Source organism: Suricata suricatta, chromosome 1 (assembly GCF_006229205.1).
Source record: "Suricata suricatta isolate VVHF042 chromosome 1, meerkat_22Aug2017_6uvM2_HiC, whole genome shotgun sequence".
NCBI classification, from domain to species: Eukaryota; Metazoa; Chordata; class Mammalia; order Carnivora; family Herpestidae; genus Suricata; species Suricata suricatta.
The window spans coordinates 192657349-192675918 of NC_043700.1; the positions used below are offsets into that span (position 1 = coordinate 192657349).

Below are 18570 nucleotides of genomic sequence, written 5' to 3' on the forward strand. Positions count from 1 at the left end.
GGAACAAGAGGCCTACCTCTCAGCCCGTCTTGGCTTCAGACATCGCTCCCTCCCTCAGCTTACCCCCGCCTAGACTTCGATCCCGCGTGCGAGGTGTGTGGCCCTTCCCTGCACCTGAACACTTAGGAGGCCACCGCAGGGCTGGCTGTTCACTGGCCTGAGCTCAGTGCGGCGGCGGCTCGGGGCGTGGGGGGGCCCGGGAGCGCGGGGTTGCGGGCTGGTGCCTGACATCCCACAGGACAGTCAGAACACACACATTTATCAATTAAGTCCACGGTGTTAATGGGTACAGTTCACGGTGCCCCCAAAACAAGGGACATCAAAGCTCACTGATCACACATCACCATAACAAACATAACAATGGTGGAAAAGTCTGAAATACTGTGAGAACTGCCAAACGAGGACAGAGACACAAAGGGAGTAAATGCTTTTGGGAAAGTGGCACCAATAAAAAACCTTCAATTTGTAAAACACACAGTATCTGTGTCGCACAATATAAAATCTGTATGCCTGTACTGGACTGTGAAGCAGTATAGTATCATTTGAAGGTAAACTTGGCATGAATTTAAAATGTACGCCATAAAGCCAGGACCGGACCTGGCGGGGGCTGGCGACATGGAACTGCCATGCCAGCAGGCACACGAGCAGGTCCCTGCGACCCAGTCATGGGGGACGACATGCGATGGCAGACAAACGGGCTCTGTACTTAGTAGAAAACAACATCCAAGCAAACAGAGACCAGATACTCAGCCGTCCAGAACATCTAGAGATCATGTCCAGCAGCGAGCTCCCAACAAAAGAAAGAACGCCCAGCTTCACGCTGACAGGTTTACTATCATGCCCGGTACCTGCAGACTGCCCTCAGAAACTTCCAGCATCCGGGGTACTCGGGGCGCAGCAGGAGAGACTGCGAGAGGGGCTGCTGGGTGGCGCCTCAGCACCGCCGACTCTGCCACCACCGTCCTGACGCACAAGTCTTTGTGGGTGACTCCTCCCTCCGGAAAATTCACGCAGCACGGACGACCTCCGTGGAGTCAGACAAAGTATTCTGGAAGGACTGAGGGCCCAGAGACGGACCTTGAAAGGGACTCGGAAGAAGACCCTTGACACTGGCAACGTGCCGGCCTCGTCCAACAGAGACGCGGCTCAGGGAGAAGCGGGCTTTCCGGGCCGGCGCCGCGTGACGGGCAGGCACACGCGGGGTCACGCTCCTCTGGGGCAGCACCTGGCCGAAGGACGTCCCGCGTGAGGGTCTGCGTGGGTGTGCGCGTGACAGAGAGAAGGGGCCAGAGGAGGCCTACCGGAACGTCTGCCCGTCTCACTGGGAAGTCGCCGGGACCTGTAACCTGGTGGGCGGTTCAAATCCGCCGTTTGCTGTAACACCTTGGTGTGGACGCTAGTGTCACCAGGACGCATGGTGCCTAAGAAATGCAAGAAGTACATGTTCTGTCCCAAAATAAAACAGAAACTTAAAAAATGAAAATGTGCACTGCAAACCCAAAGGCAATAAGTATAAAATATTTTAAGACATATGAATAGTAAGTCAACAGAAGAGATAAAATGGAATCATAAAACATGCTACATAAAACCTAGAAGAGGCAGAAAAAGAAAACAAAAAATAAATATAAACACAGCTAACAAGATGGAAGATTTCAGTAAAATCTTATCAAGAATCACCAATGGCTGCCTGGGGCCAGAGGCGAGAGGCTGGACTGGCAAAGGGACGTGAGGGAACTGGCGGGGGTGATGGACATCTCCTAAGTTGTGTGGTGGGTTTTTTTTTTTAAGCTTGTTCATTTTGAGAGAGAGAGCGAGTGCAAGCAGGGGAGGGGCAGCAAAGGGGGGCGGGGGGAGGGAAAGAGAATCCCCAGCAGGCTCTGCTCTGTCAGCACAGACCCCAACGCAGGGCTGGAACTCCTGAACTGTGAGATCATGACCTGAGACAAAACCAAGAGTCGAAGACTTAACCAACTGAGCGGCCCAGGCGCCCCAGACACGTCCTGAGTCTTAACTGGGGTAGTAAACCCTTGTCAGTAACTCAGAAAACTCTACGTCTAAGATGGGTGTGTCCTGGGGCGCCTGGGGGGCTCAGCTGGTTAAGTTTCCAACTCTCGGTCTCAGCTCAGGTCATGATCTCATGGTTCGTGGGTTCAAGCCCCACAGCAGGCTCTGCGGAGCCTGCTTGGGATTCTCTCTCTCTCCCCCTCCCATGCACTCTCTCTCCGAAAATAAATAAGCTTGGGGAAAAAAATGGGTGCATCCTGTGTACAAATTATAACTCAATAGAGTTTGTTTTTCAAAATAAAGAATAAAGAGTTAAAGGAAAAACAACTCTGCTGAAATAACGAAGACTGCCCAGCCGTGGCTGGGGTGCCCGGCCTCACTCACTGCAGCACGTCAGCACGGGCATCACTCACCCCCTCTGCCCACCGGCCTCGAGGGCCCGCCCTCAGAAGATTCTAAGTGCTTCAAGCCCCGGGCTGGCCCATCCACCGCTGCTGGCCAGCATTATGATTAGTAAAGATGACCCACGTTTTCACCTGGGACCACATATGGTCGCCGTCTCTGCTCTAGTCCATGAAGGTGACCTGACTAAAGACTCCAACACTGAGGGGCGCCCGGGGGGCTCAGTCGGTTAACCATCACCTCTTGGTTTCAGCTCAGGTCATGACGTCACAGTTTGTGATTTTGAGTCAGGTGATGCAGTCTGCTTGGGATTCGGTCTCTCTCTCTCTCTGCCCCTCCCCTGCTTGCTCACTCCCTCTCTCTCTCTCAAAACTAATTAAAAAAAAAAAAAAAAGACTCAAAGACTGAATTTTCAAAAATCACTGTGGACAGATCAAAAAGCATTCCATCTGTGCACTATATTCTTCCTATCTCAAGGTATATTTTTAAAATTACTCTGTTTCTTGAGTTAAGATACAATTTATTTCAGGGGGGAACACAGAATGGGCAGAGAGAGAAGAGAGAATCCCAAGCAGGCTCCACGCTATCAGCAGAGCCCCACGCAGGGCTCAATCCCACAAACGTGAGATCATGACCTGAGCTGAAATGAAGAGTCAGATGCGTAACCGACGGAGTCACCCAGGCATGGCCCCCCCAAGTTAAATTACATTTTTTTTAATTTTTATTATTTATTTATTTATTAATGTTTATTTTTATTTGAGAGAGAGAGCTCGCCATGAGCAGGGAAGGAGCATGGATCCGAGGCAGGCTCCAGGCTCTGAGCTGTCAGCACAGAGCCTGACATGGGGGCTCAAACCTATGACCTCTGAGACCATGACCTGAGCCGAGGTCAGACGCTTAACCGACCGAACCACCCTACGTTCTATTTTTAAAAATATTTGCTCCATGATGTTTTTTAGAGTTGTTAATGGAAATTAAGCGAGAAGAGACTAGGGGATCATGAGCTAAAAGCTCTGGGAGCCTCCACTCGGAGAGGCTGCCTCTCCCAGACGCATCTGTAAGGGGCTGTGGAGCCCCCAGGACCAAGTACGACCCCCTCAGACCCGCGCTTGGAAGCCCGGCGGCAGCCCCGATGAAGGTCGGCTGCAGCGGGGGAAAAGAAGCTGACGAGAAATCACCCCGTTACGTGTCTGTTCCCACCTGACGGCCTACGGGGAGTACAAAGAAAGGTCAAGTGCAAACAAAACATTACCAGAGGGGCACCTGGGGGCTCACTTGGTTAAGCATGCGACTCCTGGTTTCGGCTCAGGGCATCATCTCCCAGTTCGTGGGATCGAGCCCCACATCGGGCTCAGCACTGCTGCTATGGAGCTTGTTTGGGATTTTCTGTCTCTCCCCCGCTCTCCCTCCCCTGCTCTCTTTCTCTTCCAAAACAAATAAACTTAGAAAAGAAAACATATTCTCAGAAATATATTGACAAATACAAACCTCATAGTTAGAAAATAATCCATTTCCCCTACATTCCTACTTTTGTATGGTTCAGTCAGTGTTTAGGGAAGACCTACAAGGTGCTAGAGATGGGTCCAAACACCACATACTCTGGCTCTTGAGAGAATGCCACAGGAGTGAACTGTTCCAACAAAATGAAAGAAAGAGCATTAATGTAAAAAGGTGTGCATGTTACTACAAAAGCCCCAAGGAGAGGAAATGACTCACATCAGACTACAAAGCCAAGAGCCAAAGGCCAGGCATTATACTAAATGCCGTATGTGTCCTTCCTCCTCGATCTCTTACAAGGACTCCGAAGTAGGCACCGCTGCCTCATTCTAAAGCGGTGACTTCCAAGGAGCAGACGCAGCCGGGAAGCTCATCTAACATCACAGCGCTAGGATTCAAACCCGGGCAGTCTGAATCCCACGCCTGCCTCTCCGCCAGCACACCTGTCTGGGGGGTCAGGGAAGGCTCCTCCTCCCATTAGCCGCCTGGAAAGCGCACTGTGGCTCCTGCGTCTTCTCTTTCAAAGCTGACTCTCCCACCCCTCGCCCAGTCTCGTCCTGCCTTCCCGCTCCCGCAGCACTTCTCAGCCGCGGGCCCTCACCTCTCTCCAGGAAGCTGGGCGCCTTGGACCAGAGACCTCGTCCCAGCACATTCTCCCCACACGCCTTCCGCAGCCTCCCTCCTGGGGCAGGCGGTGCTCGCTGGAGGAACACACAGAGGACTCCGGTGGTCTTCAGAGGGACGGCAGCATTGCCTGCCGCCGGAGCTGCGCTGCCCCCGGGGTAACTTGTGCAAGATCCTGAAGTCACACGCACGATGCAGAGCCAAGTTCCTGCACTATCACTTCAAAAACTACACCTACAGCCTCTTGGGGAGTTCCCTAAGCCCAATGACAAAGGAAGAAAACGCGGAGTCTGTTTACAGATGGTTTAAATGAGGTGTTGGCACCAGCCAGCAGCGGACGGCCGAAACATGACACTATCCTCAGACGTGGTCTGAAGGCCCAGTGGCAAGGAAGATCCAACCAGTGGGCATGGGTCTGAGGAGTGTGGTTGGAAGTGCCCCTTGCCAGAAAGGAGAAATGGCCAGAGGTGCAGATCTACACCCATTCACTGACAGAAGCTAATGTTTGGCTGGATGGTCAGGAGTTTGGGAAGAACAAGGGATAACCGGGGGCAAAGGGCTCTGGAGAAAGGGTGTGAGGACGGACCTGGAACGCAAGGCCCCTGTGTCCTATGCTCCTGTCCACTGCAAAAGCAGCTCTCAAAAATCAGGGGACCAGGTGAGCCGCGCCGCACGTGTCTCTGAGCTTCTTTCCCCAACGCTTACTCAAATGTGCTCATGGCAGCGAGGATGGGAGTGGCGAATTTGGTCAATGGCATGAACTTGCACCAAGGGCGATCTGGGTGCTCCACTCCCAGGAATCTGCAGGGCACAGCTTGCCTGGTACTCGGCATTTCGTGCTTCTCTAGCACTGGATTGGCTCAGCAAGCAGCAACACCGCTGGGGGCCCCTGAGGGCCTGGGCTCGTGCCCCAGTCTGTTACTGCTTCCGGCACCCTCTCCCCAGCCCCCATGCCTCAGCAAAGGTGAGGTGTCTTGCAGGGCTGGCTATCCGGGGAGCCTACGACCCAACCCTGTGCACAGAGTGGTCTGGAGTCGCCCTGGCCCACGTGACATACAGAAATGTGTGAGTGCCCGGTACGGGGGCTACCGCTCCAGCCACTGGCTCTGGTAGTGCTTCCCAGACTCCTGCACACCTGCCCATCGACGCGGGCTCCCCCGAACCTTGAGGGAGGTTTCCCATGGCCCTCCCGACACAGACACGCCGCATCCCAGGCAGCATGCCTGCAGGGGAGCCCCGACTGCCACTGCACGTCCCTCTACCAGCCTCAGCCTGCGCGCACCCCAGACCGATCTGCTTGCCCGGGGACTGCGGACTAGCTCTGGCCCAGGCAACCCGGCTGCAATCACACGTGCTCCGACAAGGCGTGAGCCCCAGCCTCGGGGTGCGGCCCCTTCCAAACGTGTCCTTCCGTGGGGTACTATCCCCCTCAGCCCTGGAGCATACTTCAGAGTTTCCTTTCCAGTTTACAGTTACTGTATCAGAGCTTACTAATTTCTTAACATATTAATTTCCCTTGTTTAAATTACTATATGGTTTGGGTCCTGATTAGACCCAGACTGACAGATCCCATTCTCCCATGTCACCACTGTGGACTCACTGGACAACGTTTCACTGCTTTGACCCATGGTCATGGGATTCACTCATCTCGCCACATACCCCGTCACCCAAAACAGCTGGCCGTAGAGAATGGCGAAATGACCTACTGGGGACTCACCACATTAAATGGGGAACCTCTGGGACCAGAGAGCCATCCTGTAGGATGCAGCTGCCCATCCTGTAGGATCTGTGCCCCCGTGCACAGATGCCCAAGAGATGGGGCTGCTTCTCCAGGACAGAAGGTTCCAAATGCAAAGAGCATCTCTCACACCTAACAGCCAATCCAGAAAGTTCTCCCTTCCCACCTCCACAACTTTAGAACTGTTAGTAGCCAAGAGCTAAAAACCTGCACCAGGTGTAACAGTTTCAGTATATGAGAAGCTAGTCTGACCCTCTGGACTCAACATATCTCGGAACCAACAAGTTCAACAACAAACACTGACTAGATATTGTGATGGTCAAAGACATAGAGACACTTGAGACAAGGTGCAGAACCCCAAAGAGTGCGTCTTTAAAAATATGTATCTCCACATTAAAGTTCCTTTTAAAATGCAGACACCTCCGGCAAGAACAGCAACATCAGGGGCACCTGGGGGGCTCGGTCAGCTGACCGATTTTGGCTCAGGTCACAATCTCGAAGTTCCTGAACTAAAGCTGCAGGGCCTGCTTTGGATCGTCTGTCACTATCTCTCTCCCCACCTCCCCAGCTCTCTCTGCCTTCCGGCCCAGCTCTCTCTCAAAAACAAAATAATAATAAGTTTTTTTTAAAGCAACACTGAACCCTGTGACTGCTTAGAAAATACACAAAGTACAGTACAACAGTGATTGAAAACAACTCACTGTTTATCCTTAGGCAAGTCATTAACCCCCCAAGCCTCAGTTTCCTTATTTGCAAATGAAGGATTAAAAAAATCCACTCAGAGGGCTGCCACAGAATCAAGTGAGATATGACAAGTGAAGTGCTTAACAGAGTCTAGGACACGGTAATCATTAAGCCAAAACGGCAGCTATTTATTACCATTAAAATGACAGAATGTTTTAAATAGGCAAAATAAAGCAGGCAAATGCAAATAAAATAAATGCATGGGTAGCAATTAAAAATCAGAAAAACACAGTAAACGGGGCACCTGGCTGGCTCAGTCAGTGGAGCATACAACTCCTGATCTTAGGATTATAAGTTCGAGCCCCACGTTGGGTGAAGAGATTACTTAAAAATAAAATTTTAGGGGCACCTGGGTGGCTCAGTCGGTTAAGCCTCCGACTTTGGCTCAGGTCATGATCTCACGGTTCGTGGGTTCGAGCCCCGCGTCGGGCTCTGTGCTGACAGCTCAGAGCCTGGAGCCTGCTTCGGATTCTGCGTCTCCCTCTCTCTCTGACCCTCCCCCTCTCATGCTCTGTCTCTCTCTGTATCAAAAATAAATAAAACATTTTTTAAAAATTGAAAAAAAATTTAAAGGAAAGATAAACATTATTATGTAACAAGGTTACTCTGTTAATAGGAAGCATACTTTTAATAAAGATGTGAAAGTCACAACTCAATATAAAAGTAAACATGTTGAAATATATCATGCAAAGCCAGTAAAGTCTCCAGGTAAAAGTTAACAGACATTGCCAACAGTCAAAGAGGCCGCCTACAAACCAAGCAGACAAAAACATGAAGGACAAATTTAAATAACGCTTAATTGTTGGATTTATGTCAAGATTTAAACTCCACTGAATACTTCTTGCGTCAAACTCCATGAAACATTTGGAAAGTTGACCAAACGGGCTACCAAAAACTAAACAGAAACCTACACTCCAAGAGACACAGGCCACGTTCAACCAAAAACAACAAACAAGTAGGACAGAAGACTCATAAAAGCTGAAACCACACGTTTCAAATCCAAGTCACTTCAATATTCAAAGCGCTCTCCAGTACTTGAATGACGACATAAATTTGTAATCACAGTCCTGTCAATATTTAATACCACAGGACAGGGATCCCCACTAAACTGTAACTAGAACATAATATTAATATGCACTAACTGAGTGTCTGCTGAATAAAGACAGAAAAACACGAAACTGAGAACACCATATATCACCACTTGAGGTGCCTGGCCAAAGCTGTACTTAAAGTTAAGCTCATAGCTTAACAACTCGTATTATTTCAAAGAAAAAAATAAATAAATATTCGGCTCACAATTAGAAATCAATTCAGAAAGCCACCTTCCCCAAAATAGGAACAAATTATTAATAAATATGAAAAGTTAATAACTTAGAAAATTGTTAATAAGAAGTAGTTACAACGTGGTAAATGTCTCTGAACTGTATGCTTAAAAGTGGTTTAAATGGCACATTTTATGATACAAAGGTTTTTACCACAATTTTGAAAAATAGTTTTTTTTTAAAAGGGCAAATTTAAGGGGGGACTGGATACTGAAAACAAAACAAAATGGATTAAAAGAGAACTGACCTATAAAACGTAATGGGTGATTATCCTTTAAGAACCCGAATATTCCCTGACACTAACAATGTGCACACTTCACAGGGTTAGTCAGTCCTCAGATTCCAGAAACACCTTAGGACCGTGAGCAGCACACGGTAACAACGAGCATTCGTAGGGTCCTACTAAAATTCTCACCCTCACCTAACTCAAAGGACCCACATCTTCCCCAAAGCCATGGTCTAAGTTAATTCCTACCGCCATTCCACTACGTACGGATGTCAAGTCCCAGACCCCCGACGTCCTCAAGGACACCTGCTGTAACAAGTCACGACATTTAAGTGACCTCATCAGACCTTTATGAAACGTGTAAAATTAAAAAATAAATTCTGCCCCTAAGTATATGCTGCACTGTGGACATTAGAATGGCAACAATTAGACAGATTAAAAAATAATGCATATCTGAAATAAATACTGCACGGACTCCAAAGCATTCTCAAAGTTCTGAGGTAGTTTAGTCAGCTAAAAACCTGAGGTAATCTAACTTTGAGATCGACACCCGCAAAGTCCGATAAAACCCACGAGACCACATTAAATCCTCAAAAACGCCTTCTGGAAAGTGCTGTCTAGACCACAAAGACTGGTCAGAGAATCCGCAGCCCACCATGTGAGGTGGCCCTAGGCCTGTCACAGTACCGCCCCAGCCGCTTAAATGCGAAAGGGCAGGTGCTGCCTGGCCCCGGCCCCTCCTGTGCAGCTGGCCTCAAGCAAGTCCTGAGCCGTCCTGTGCCTGTCTCCTCAGAGGGGCCGGAGCACCTGCGCTTCGGGTCACTACCAGGACAGAAGGGAGACTCACACAGGGACGGCACAACCGCCCCGACCCAGAGAGCGCCGAGAGTGCAGGCTCCTGTCAGCTGGCGTCAGGGCCACTCGGCCACCCTGCTCACTCGGGGAAGGAGCCCGCAAGAACTTTGTCAACGATCCCGGCCCCTCGGCCGCGACACTGCGGCCGCTCGCCCGATGCACAGGACCCCGGGCCTTCCCGCAGCGCGGCCGTGCTGCCCGGGTGCCACGCCGGGGTCTGCGGGCTTCTCCCGACGTTACAGCCCCTGTATCAAGCACACATTCAAAAACTTCAATAAATTTGGCTCAATGAATAAACTTGCAGTCTTTCAACTATTTCAAGTTCAAGTCCAAGGCCCTGACACCCCTTGGTGAGTCTGGCCCTAGTCACCACACCTGTGAGCACACCACCACTGCCCAGACTCTGCTCGCTCTCTGGGCATCAACCCGGACACTCCGCGGCCAGCACATGCGCTGTCCCCGCCCCCGTCCCCACCCCCGAACGGGGGCCAGCGCTCTCCCTAACCCAGGGCCCGGGCCAAGTCCTGTGTTCGGAAGGGAGTCCGTCAGAGGAGTGAGGGCCAGCAGGCCTCCCTTCCCAGAGGAGGGTCCTGAACATGAAATGGTTACTTATTCATTATAAGTAAGTTTTTATTTCATTCAGCTTTTCAATACTTCCAACAGGGCAGAGGCCTACTACCTGTACCCAAATAATTCTTTGGTAACCAGAATTAACTGATAAATTAATGGGTTCTTTTTTATGATTTTAATGTTCATTTTTAAATTAATGCCAAATGATTAATTCATGTATTAAAAAAAGCTATGCATGTTATTATGTATTGAAAATTCCTCTGTTCAAGGGCACCTGGGTGGCTCAGTCGGTTAAGCATCCAACTTCAGCTCAGGTCACGATCTCACAGTTGGGAGTTCGAGCCCCACATCAGGCTCTGTGCTGACACCTCAGAGCCTGGAGCCTGCTTCCGATTCTGTGTCTCCCTCTCTCTCTGCCCCTCCCCTTCTTGCACTCCATCTCTCGATCAAAAATGAATAAACGTTAAAAAAAAAATAAAGAAAATTCTTCTGTTCAAAGCCTATTTCAGGCAGTTAGATGCAAGCAGTGATAATGTGAAAGGGTCAGAGCCTCTGAGCATTACGGAACCTCCAACGCCCGGACCCAGCCTCGGTGCCTTCCCTCCACCAGCCACACCCACACCGCCAAGACCCTCGCAGCCCTCAGAAGTTGGTTTGGGACTCAGATGTCTGTGGTGGAGAGGGCTGGGAAGACGGTGCAGCAGGAGGGTCCTAAGCTCACCTTGTCCCGCAGACACAACTGGGTAACAGTCACATCAGCATACATAACCCAGAAAACGACCCAAAGACTGGCAGAACACACTCCACCACTAGAGGCAGAGGAGAGGCCACACTGAAGAAGGCAGGAAGGGCGGAGACCCAGCCTGAGAGCAGAACATACCATCTTCCGTCATGGGAAGGGAGCCGGTGGCACAGAGAAGGGCAAAAATCAGACGCCGATGGTACAGCTGCCTAATCCACATCTGCGGGGGCATCTCAAGGCCAGGGAGCTCAGCATGTCCAACACCAGATGTCCGCGGTGGCAGCAGCGAGCCAGAGAAGCCGGGCACCATCCGATGCAAAGAAAACGGAAGGCGAGTAGGCGCAGCAAGCTAGTGTGGGGGACAGAACCTCTGTGCTCCTGATAAGACACCTGTGCCCCCATCCGATAAGCAGAAATCAAGGGGGTGCCCTCCAGTCCGCCGTCAAGTGCCCACCCCACACCTGATACCAGGCCTCTAATGGGTTTCCCTGCTTCAGTCTCTGCCCTTTACACCCACCTAAGTTACAGCACATCACTCTTCTACCCAAGATCCTCCCATGTTCCCACCTTAAACAGATTAAAACCAGTGTTAGAGGGTCAGACGAGGCCCCCCACGTCTGTCCAGAGCCTGACAATCCGGCACTCAGCAGACACTCATGGGACAGACGGACAAACGTGACACACATGCGCCAACAGATGGTCTGACACGGAGCTGCGTGAAGAATGCAGAGCAGGACCTGTGCCTCACGCCACTTGCTAACAAACAAATACGTGTGATCTCTGAGAACAGATTCATATCGATCCCAATAAACAAACCCATTAGACTAGAGCAGATTAAGGAGTGGGGGGAGAGGAATGAGCATAAAATGAAGCAGCGCAAATAGGGAAGAAGGAAAAAGGACACTGACACCCGACGCGGGGCACGCTGTGAACCGAGGAGTGGGAGATGCAGCTGCCCCGGGTGAGACCTGCCCCCCCGGCCCCGCCCTCCGGGGGCCTCCTATCTCAGGGGGAGTCACGCCTGAAGTCAGATTCCTAAGAATCTGCTCTGACCTCACATTCAACCTACCTCGCTCTCTCAAGCGTCTGAGCCGTGGGCCTTTCTGTCGTCACTGCCACCTCGCCTCTCCCTGGTCTCCCCGTGCTCACTGCCACCCTTGCAAACGATGGCCCTCACTGCAGCAGGGGTGTCTACTCTGCTTTTCAAAGTCCTTCCCTGTCTCCATCTGACCTTAATTAAAAGACCCAAACTCTGGCCCAATCGCTCAAGGTCACACAAGGGTGGTCCCCACGGCCCCTCCTCTAGGCCGCGGACTCCAGTTCCCCAGCAGGGCTGGGCGTGGCACAGGCTTCCCTCAGACCTGGCCCACTGACAGTTCCCAGCCACGGGCAGCAGCCAGGCCTACTAGCCGGAAACCTTTAATCTTACCTAAATCTCTCATTTTACAAATCGGAGGAGGACAAGAGACTCTCTCTGGATCACACAGTGGATTCCTGGCAAGGCTGGAAAAATGCCCAGGTTCCCCAGTCCAGCCTTTGCTGTGAGGCCACATCCTTGGACAATCTGGTTTCCTTTAGGTACAGTGAAAGACTTCATTTAGGGGGAAAGGGGATTAAAAAGAAAACTTGAAATGTTACTTTGGGTTTGCCTTTTAGTTGAAATTCAGTCTTTATAATCAGTTTTGGGGGCTCACTCGGTTAAGCAGCCAGCTTTGGCTCAGGTCATGATCTCACGGTTCGTGGGTTCGAGCCCCGTGTCAGGCTCTGTGCTGACAGCTCAGAGCCTGGAGCCTGCTTCAGATTCTGTGTCTCCCTCTCTCTCTCTCACCCTCCCCTGCTCCCAATGTCTCTCTCTGTCCCTCAAAAAAAAAATTTTTTTTAAAAGATGTAAAAAAATATATACATAATTGGTTTTGATATCCTGAGAAACTGATAAATAAAAAGTTCCAGTCTAGGATTTCACTGTGTACATATACCGCTCAAAACTCTCCTCCTCCAAGACATCTTTAAATAAAATTAACTTTTCTACCTCAGAAGCCACTCCCTTCCAAACTCCTACTTTTTTACAAAGAACCAAACAGAAGTTCACTGTTCTTTTTTTATTTATTACTACTTATTTTTGAGAGAGAGAGGCAGAGCAGGAATGGGAGAAGGGCAGAGAAAGGGACACACAGAATCTGAAGCAGCTCCAGGCTCTGAGCTGTCAGCACAGAGCCTGACACGGGGCTCGAACTCATGAACCACAAGATCATGACCTGAGCCGAAGTCCGACGCTCAACCAACTGAGCCACTGGGGCACCCCAGAAGTGCACAGTTCTCACAGGTGTGTGTCTCCAAGCTTGTCTGCAAGGTGGCTCTCATCACGGAAAGCGCCCTCACAGTCTCCCCCTACTTAGTAGCCCAGGCCCTGCCCTGTCCTTCATCCCCACGGAGGGGTGGGAGGTCAGGAGGGGAGGCAGCCCACCCCAGCTGCCCAGGGACCCAAGATGACACCTAGCATAAAAACATGTTCCAGTCTACTTCTGAGGAATGTGAATCAAGATACACAGCGAAATCAGCCAGAAATCGCCAGCGAATGCCAAAGGAAGAGCGCGGGCCGCTGCAGGCAGGATCGCCACAGAGCAGACCCGAGGTAAGGTGGTCTGACCACCAGAAGGGGGGCTCCGAGAAGCCAGCTCCCATCGAGAAGGAGCAGCTCGCGCGGATGGCTCGAGGCTAACCGGAATGGCCTTCGGTTTCTTGCCATCTGAAAAACCCTGGACACAAGAGAGACCGGGACGGAGGGAAGGGGCAGGCGGCAGAGCACGGGGCACTGGTGTGGCCGGCCCGGGGAGCACCCCACTTAGGTCTGGGACGGGACCAGACGCAGCCCGCCTGAATGTGAGATGTGGCCAGAACAAACGCTCCGGGTCGCGGGAGGGCCCTCTAGCCAAGCCCCAGGCCCGCGGGGCGGCCCGCACGCCCTCTTCCACTCGGCCTTGCGTCCCAGCGCGGGCAGGTTTCTCTGCATCACCAGAGGACGGAGCGATGAAGGGGAGAAAGCCTTCAGGAACTCCAGGCAAGAGAGGGGCCTGGCGGCCCTGCGGACGTGTCGCACGCACAGACTGCGCCACGGCCCCTGCGAGGAGCAGCAACGGAGGAGGAGACCGAGTCCTGCCATCCTTACGCAGTGCACGGACCACTCAGGGAAGGTTCAGAGCAGAGAGAATTACAATATATGGAGAAGAAAACATGGAAAACATCCTCAAAACTCTTCTAAGAGATTCGGAGTTGCTTCTTCAGCTCAGGATCGCTGTCTGGACTTAAAACGACCAGGTTTGCAATGGCTGACAGAATGCGCTGCTTTCCTACCAAGGGAAGACCTGACACCACGAATTCAACGCTGCAGGTAGAAATCCTAGAAAGATGCTTTGCCCAAGAAGCACAGATTCAAACTGGCCCCTCGAATGAGCACTCCACACACTACTGCCGAAGTGAGCCTGCGCTGGGCTACTCAGACTTCAGTCACAGTTCAGGAGACATTCAAAAGTGAAAATCGGAAGCCATGCTTTAAACGCCCATTATTTAACATGAGGTGTGAAAACCTCCAGAGGTCTGAGTTATCCAGCATCTGACCTAGGAAGACAGCTCCACTTTCACGAGCATCTAAATAAGATGAAATCAAATTATGCTCATCATGGCAATATGCCCGTCCTTCAAGTCTAAGGATGAATATATGAATTGGACCATCCAAAAATCTGTGACTTTGTGACCAGATTCTACACAATATTTCAGTCTTCCAGACTATGAAAGCATCTTTTACTTTCGTGAAAATAGCTAAAACCATAAAGGAGAGCCACAGGCCCTTGACACCTGCTGTTTCCTCTGCCCACAACTCTCTTATCCACATGTCCACATAACTTGGTTCCCTCACTGCCTTTGTGGGTCTCTGCTCAGGCCTCCCCCGATCCCCCACACACCTGACTCCACCACGCACCCTCCTACACTTCATTCATGTACCATCTCTTCCCATGAACAGGGGCAGGGAGATCTCTGTGCACTCTGTTCCCTGATGCATCCCCAGTACCAGCGAGTCCTGACGTCACGTGTCCTACATGCCGCGTCCGGTACGTCCTGACGGAGTCCTCCTCGCAGCTCTCCAGAGCATTTCAAGATGTGGGGCACCTGGGGGCTCGGGTCATGATCTCACGGCTTGTGGGTTCGAGCCCCGCGTCGGGCTCTGTGCTGACAGCTCAGAGCCTGAAGCTGCTTCGGATTCTGCCCTCCCTTGCTCGGACTCTTTCTCTCAAAAATAAACAAATATTTTTTTAAAAAGAGTATTTCAGGATGTTGAACACCAGAATTCTCACTATTAAAACTGACAAATAGGAGGTGTCTGGGGGCTCAGTTAGTTAAGTGTCCAACTTCAACCCAGGTCATGATCTCCCAGTTTAAGGGTTTGAGCCCCACGTCAGGCTCTGTGCTGACAGCTCAGAGCCTGGAGCCTGTTTCAGATTCTATGTCTCCCTCTCTTTCTCTCTGCTCCTCTCCTGATCATTCTCTTTCTCGCTCTCTCATTCTAAAACACATTAACATTTAAAAAAGTTTTAAAAATAAAAAACTGAAATAATACTAAGCTCATTAAACAGTTTGTTTAAATATGACTGAATAAACCCACTTTGAACTTTTGTATTACTGCTAAATAAAATTCAGTTTTTAGAAAGTTACAGTCCACCACTGTTAGCAACAAAATTTTTATTACAATTTCTCGGCCCCACATTTGAGTTTCTTTCTGATCACTTGGCTCTTTACAAGAGTGTGGATGAGTAAACCCATGAGTTTTTCAATAAGTAACTAGGACAACATTGAAACAGTGTTCAAATCCCACAGGACCTGAAGACTTGACCTGACCCAATCACGGGTTTCCATGCCACAAGAAAAGAAGGATAATGTTATCTTCCACACTCCAGAATCAATCAAAACCTGGAACTGACTTCGTACACAAGAAACTGTATCCAGCCAGTTACCGCCTAAGACCTAAGTCCCAAGTCCCCAAGTAATCACCCCTCCTTTTTCACAGCAACGCCCCTCTCCCTTACACTGTGGTAACCTGGTAATAGCATTCACACCTTGCTGTGGGAAATGTTGGCCTAGAATGTTTCACTACGCATGTTTGAAAATCTGGACGGGGCGCCTGGGCGGCTCAGTCGGTGAAGCATCTGACTTCAGCTCAGGTCATGATCTCGTGGTTCATGAGTTCAGGCCCCGAGTTGGGCTCTGTGTTGACAGCTCAGAACCTGGAGTCTGTCTTTGGATTCTGTGTCTCCCTCTCTCTCTGACCCTCCCTTGCTCATACTGTCTGTCTTTCTCTGTCTCTGTCTCTCTCTCTCTCTCAAAAATAAATAAAACGTTTAAAAATTTTTAAAAAGAACATCTGTACGAAATTCGCTAGACTGTCTAAATTCACATGGTAGAAAATTTCTACATATCAAATGTTATAGTGAGGTTTTTAAACAACTTAAAAAAGCTTCTAATTATGCATCTCATCTGATTCATTCAACAAGCACTTACTAGCTTTCAACAAGGTATTGCGCTTTAAGATTTTCCTCCATTCAACAAACCTCCAATCTACAATAAGTGCCTCTGGCCGTAAACGCACAGGTAAATACAAGTGTGTTCAGGGTCATTCAGAGTAACTGCTGTGGTTGGGAAGAGAGCAGGGTAAGCTGAACAGAGAAGGCAGAAACAAGCCAGGCCTGGAATAACAAAGAAAAGTGGGATTCTCAGGAGGCAGAACCAGAAGGAAAGAAAGGGAAGCAGGAAAAGAAAAGAGGATGTGGGAGAAAAAGCCTTCCTGGAAAGCAGAGATAGGGAGCCAAGGTCCGGCGGTGATGAATGAGAAAATGCAAAGTAAAGGGAGGAGGGAGGAGGGAGGAGGGACCCAGCTGGAGAGAGGTCTGCCGCGCTCACCAGCAGGTGGACTCCTCCGGAAGGCCCCAGTCAGGAAGACCGGAGCGCACACGCCCCCCGCCCCCCACATAACACACTGTACAACCAGGCACCGCCCAAGGACTGACTGTGAGATCATCCTGTATCTCTTACCAGTGACACAGAAGGCATTCCGATACAGTTGATCAATGTAATTTACATACAATAAAAAATGCACAAAACAAAAATAACCATACAACAAGATAAAAATGAAATCATTTTGGTAGCACCTGGGTGGTTCAGCTGGATTTCAGCTCAGGTTATGATCTCAGGGTTTGTGAGTTCGAACCTTGCAACAGGCTTCCTGCTGTCAGCACAGAACCTGCTCTATATCCACTGTCCCCTCACCCTCTCAAAAATAAACATTTTTTAAAAAATGAAATTACTGGGGCGCCTGGGTGGCTCAGTCAGTTAACCATTCAGCTTCGGCTCAGGTCGTGATCTCACGGTTTGTGGGCTCGAGCCCCGCGTCAGGTTCTGTGCTGACAGCTAGCTCAGAGCCTGGAGCCTGCTTCAGATTCTGTGTCTCCCTCTCTCTCTGCCCCTCCCCTGCTCGCACAGTCTCTCTCTCTCAAAAATAAATAAAAAACATTTTTAAAAAATGAAATCACTTATGCATACTTACTAACAATACTGAAAAATATTTTTACATCACAAAGAATCATGAGAAGAAAATTTAAGGAAACCAGTGTGACTGAATGTCCTTTTCTTCCAAAATCTTGGTATTCTACTTTGTGTTAAAACCAGATCTTTGGAGCTATAAATCCAATTACTTAGAAAGCTGGTTTTACCAGCAGTCTTTACTGAAAAAGGTCCCCCTCCTTTAATTACACACAAATCTAAACGGAAGAAATACTATGTATCATTTGCAATTACAAAATCATGCTCCTCGATTTTCAATCCCATCAATCAATTACACAGATTCTTGCTGAAATCAGCTAGGCAAAATTTTTAAATGCTTGTTTATTTTTGAGAGAGAGTGAGCGCCGGTGGGGGAGGGGCAGAGAGAGGGGACGGAGGCTCCGAACCAGGCTCCAGGGTCTGCTCTGCACTGACAGCAGAGAGGCCGACTCCAAGTCTCCAGCCGTGGGACCAGGACCCGAGCCAGGTCGGACACTTAATGGATTTGAGTGACCACCCCGGCGCCTCTCAGCTCGTCAATGTTTATCTTCCTCACAGGCCTCTGTTTGTACAGTAATCAGAAGGTATCACATTTTGGTATTTTTAATAAGCTCAAAAGTAAACTTTACAAGAGCATCTGCAGACAGTGTAACAAATCCATCCCGGGTTCGGTGTGCAGTAAGAGGACTATTTATATCATTCTCAGCAACAAGACAAAACACAGTGATAACTCTCAACATCCACCTTCGAAAGATGCTCTCTACAGCAAGAGTTTCTTTCAAAAAGCAATTTTCTACTCATTGTTAAAATGTCCCCTTTACCTTGAAGGGGCAGATTGTGTTTATTTGCTCAAAAATACTGATTTTGCTAGGTAGCTTTCTACTGAATGCCACTTATTATTACAGAAAAGATCAGCAAATTTAGACCACTTGCCTTTGTATAAGAAAAAACAACCACTCAACCCTTCAGAATAGGCAGCACTTTTAGTTTTGCCACAAGACAACCAGCAAAGCTATGCATCTTGCCGAGTGCTTTCATATTCTGCATCTCATTACAAAACACCCTGAAGATTTACTACTTTTATAAAGGGCTCAGGCTGATCCTTTATATGATTCTGGCTTCCAATGTGTTGCTATAAGAACTTATTTATGCATCATGTGGCAAATAAACCTCACATGTGCAATTCTTTCTGCCATCCTACCCTATCCAAAAATCTTTTTTTTTTTTAAACAAATCACAGTGGCTGCTCCATCACTGG

At 49.6% G+C, this 18570-nt stretch overlaps 1 protein-coding gene across 3 annotated transcripts in view; it reads right to left on the reverse strand.

The window, feature by feature from the left end:
• Positions 1 to 922, reverse strand: part of LOC115299894 (protein FAM193B-like) — a 39278-nt gene extending 38356 nt beyond the window's left edge. For 2 of the 3 annotated variants that reach the window (XM_029949441.1, XM_029949433.1), the window contains exon 1: positions 849 to 922. In XM_029949441.1, coding sequence (XP_029805301.1) covers positions 849 to 878 — 30 coding nt within the window. In that variant the 5' untranslated portion in view covers positions 879 to 922. The remainder of the gene's footprint in view (positions 1 to 848) is intronic. The other variant, XM_029949451.1, reaches the window with a different exon arrangement.
• Between the last annotated feature and the right edge of the window lie 17648 nt (positions 923 to 18570).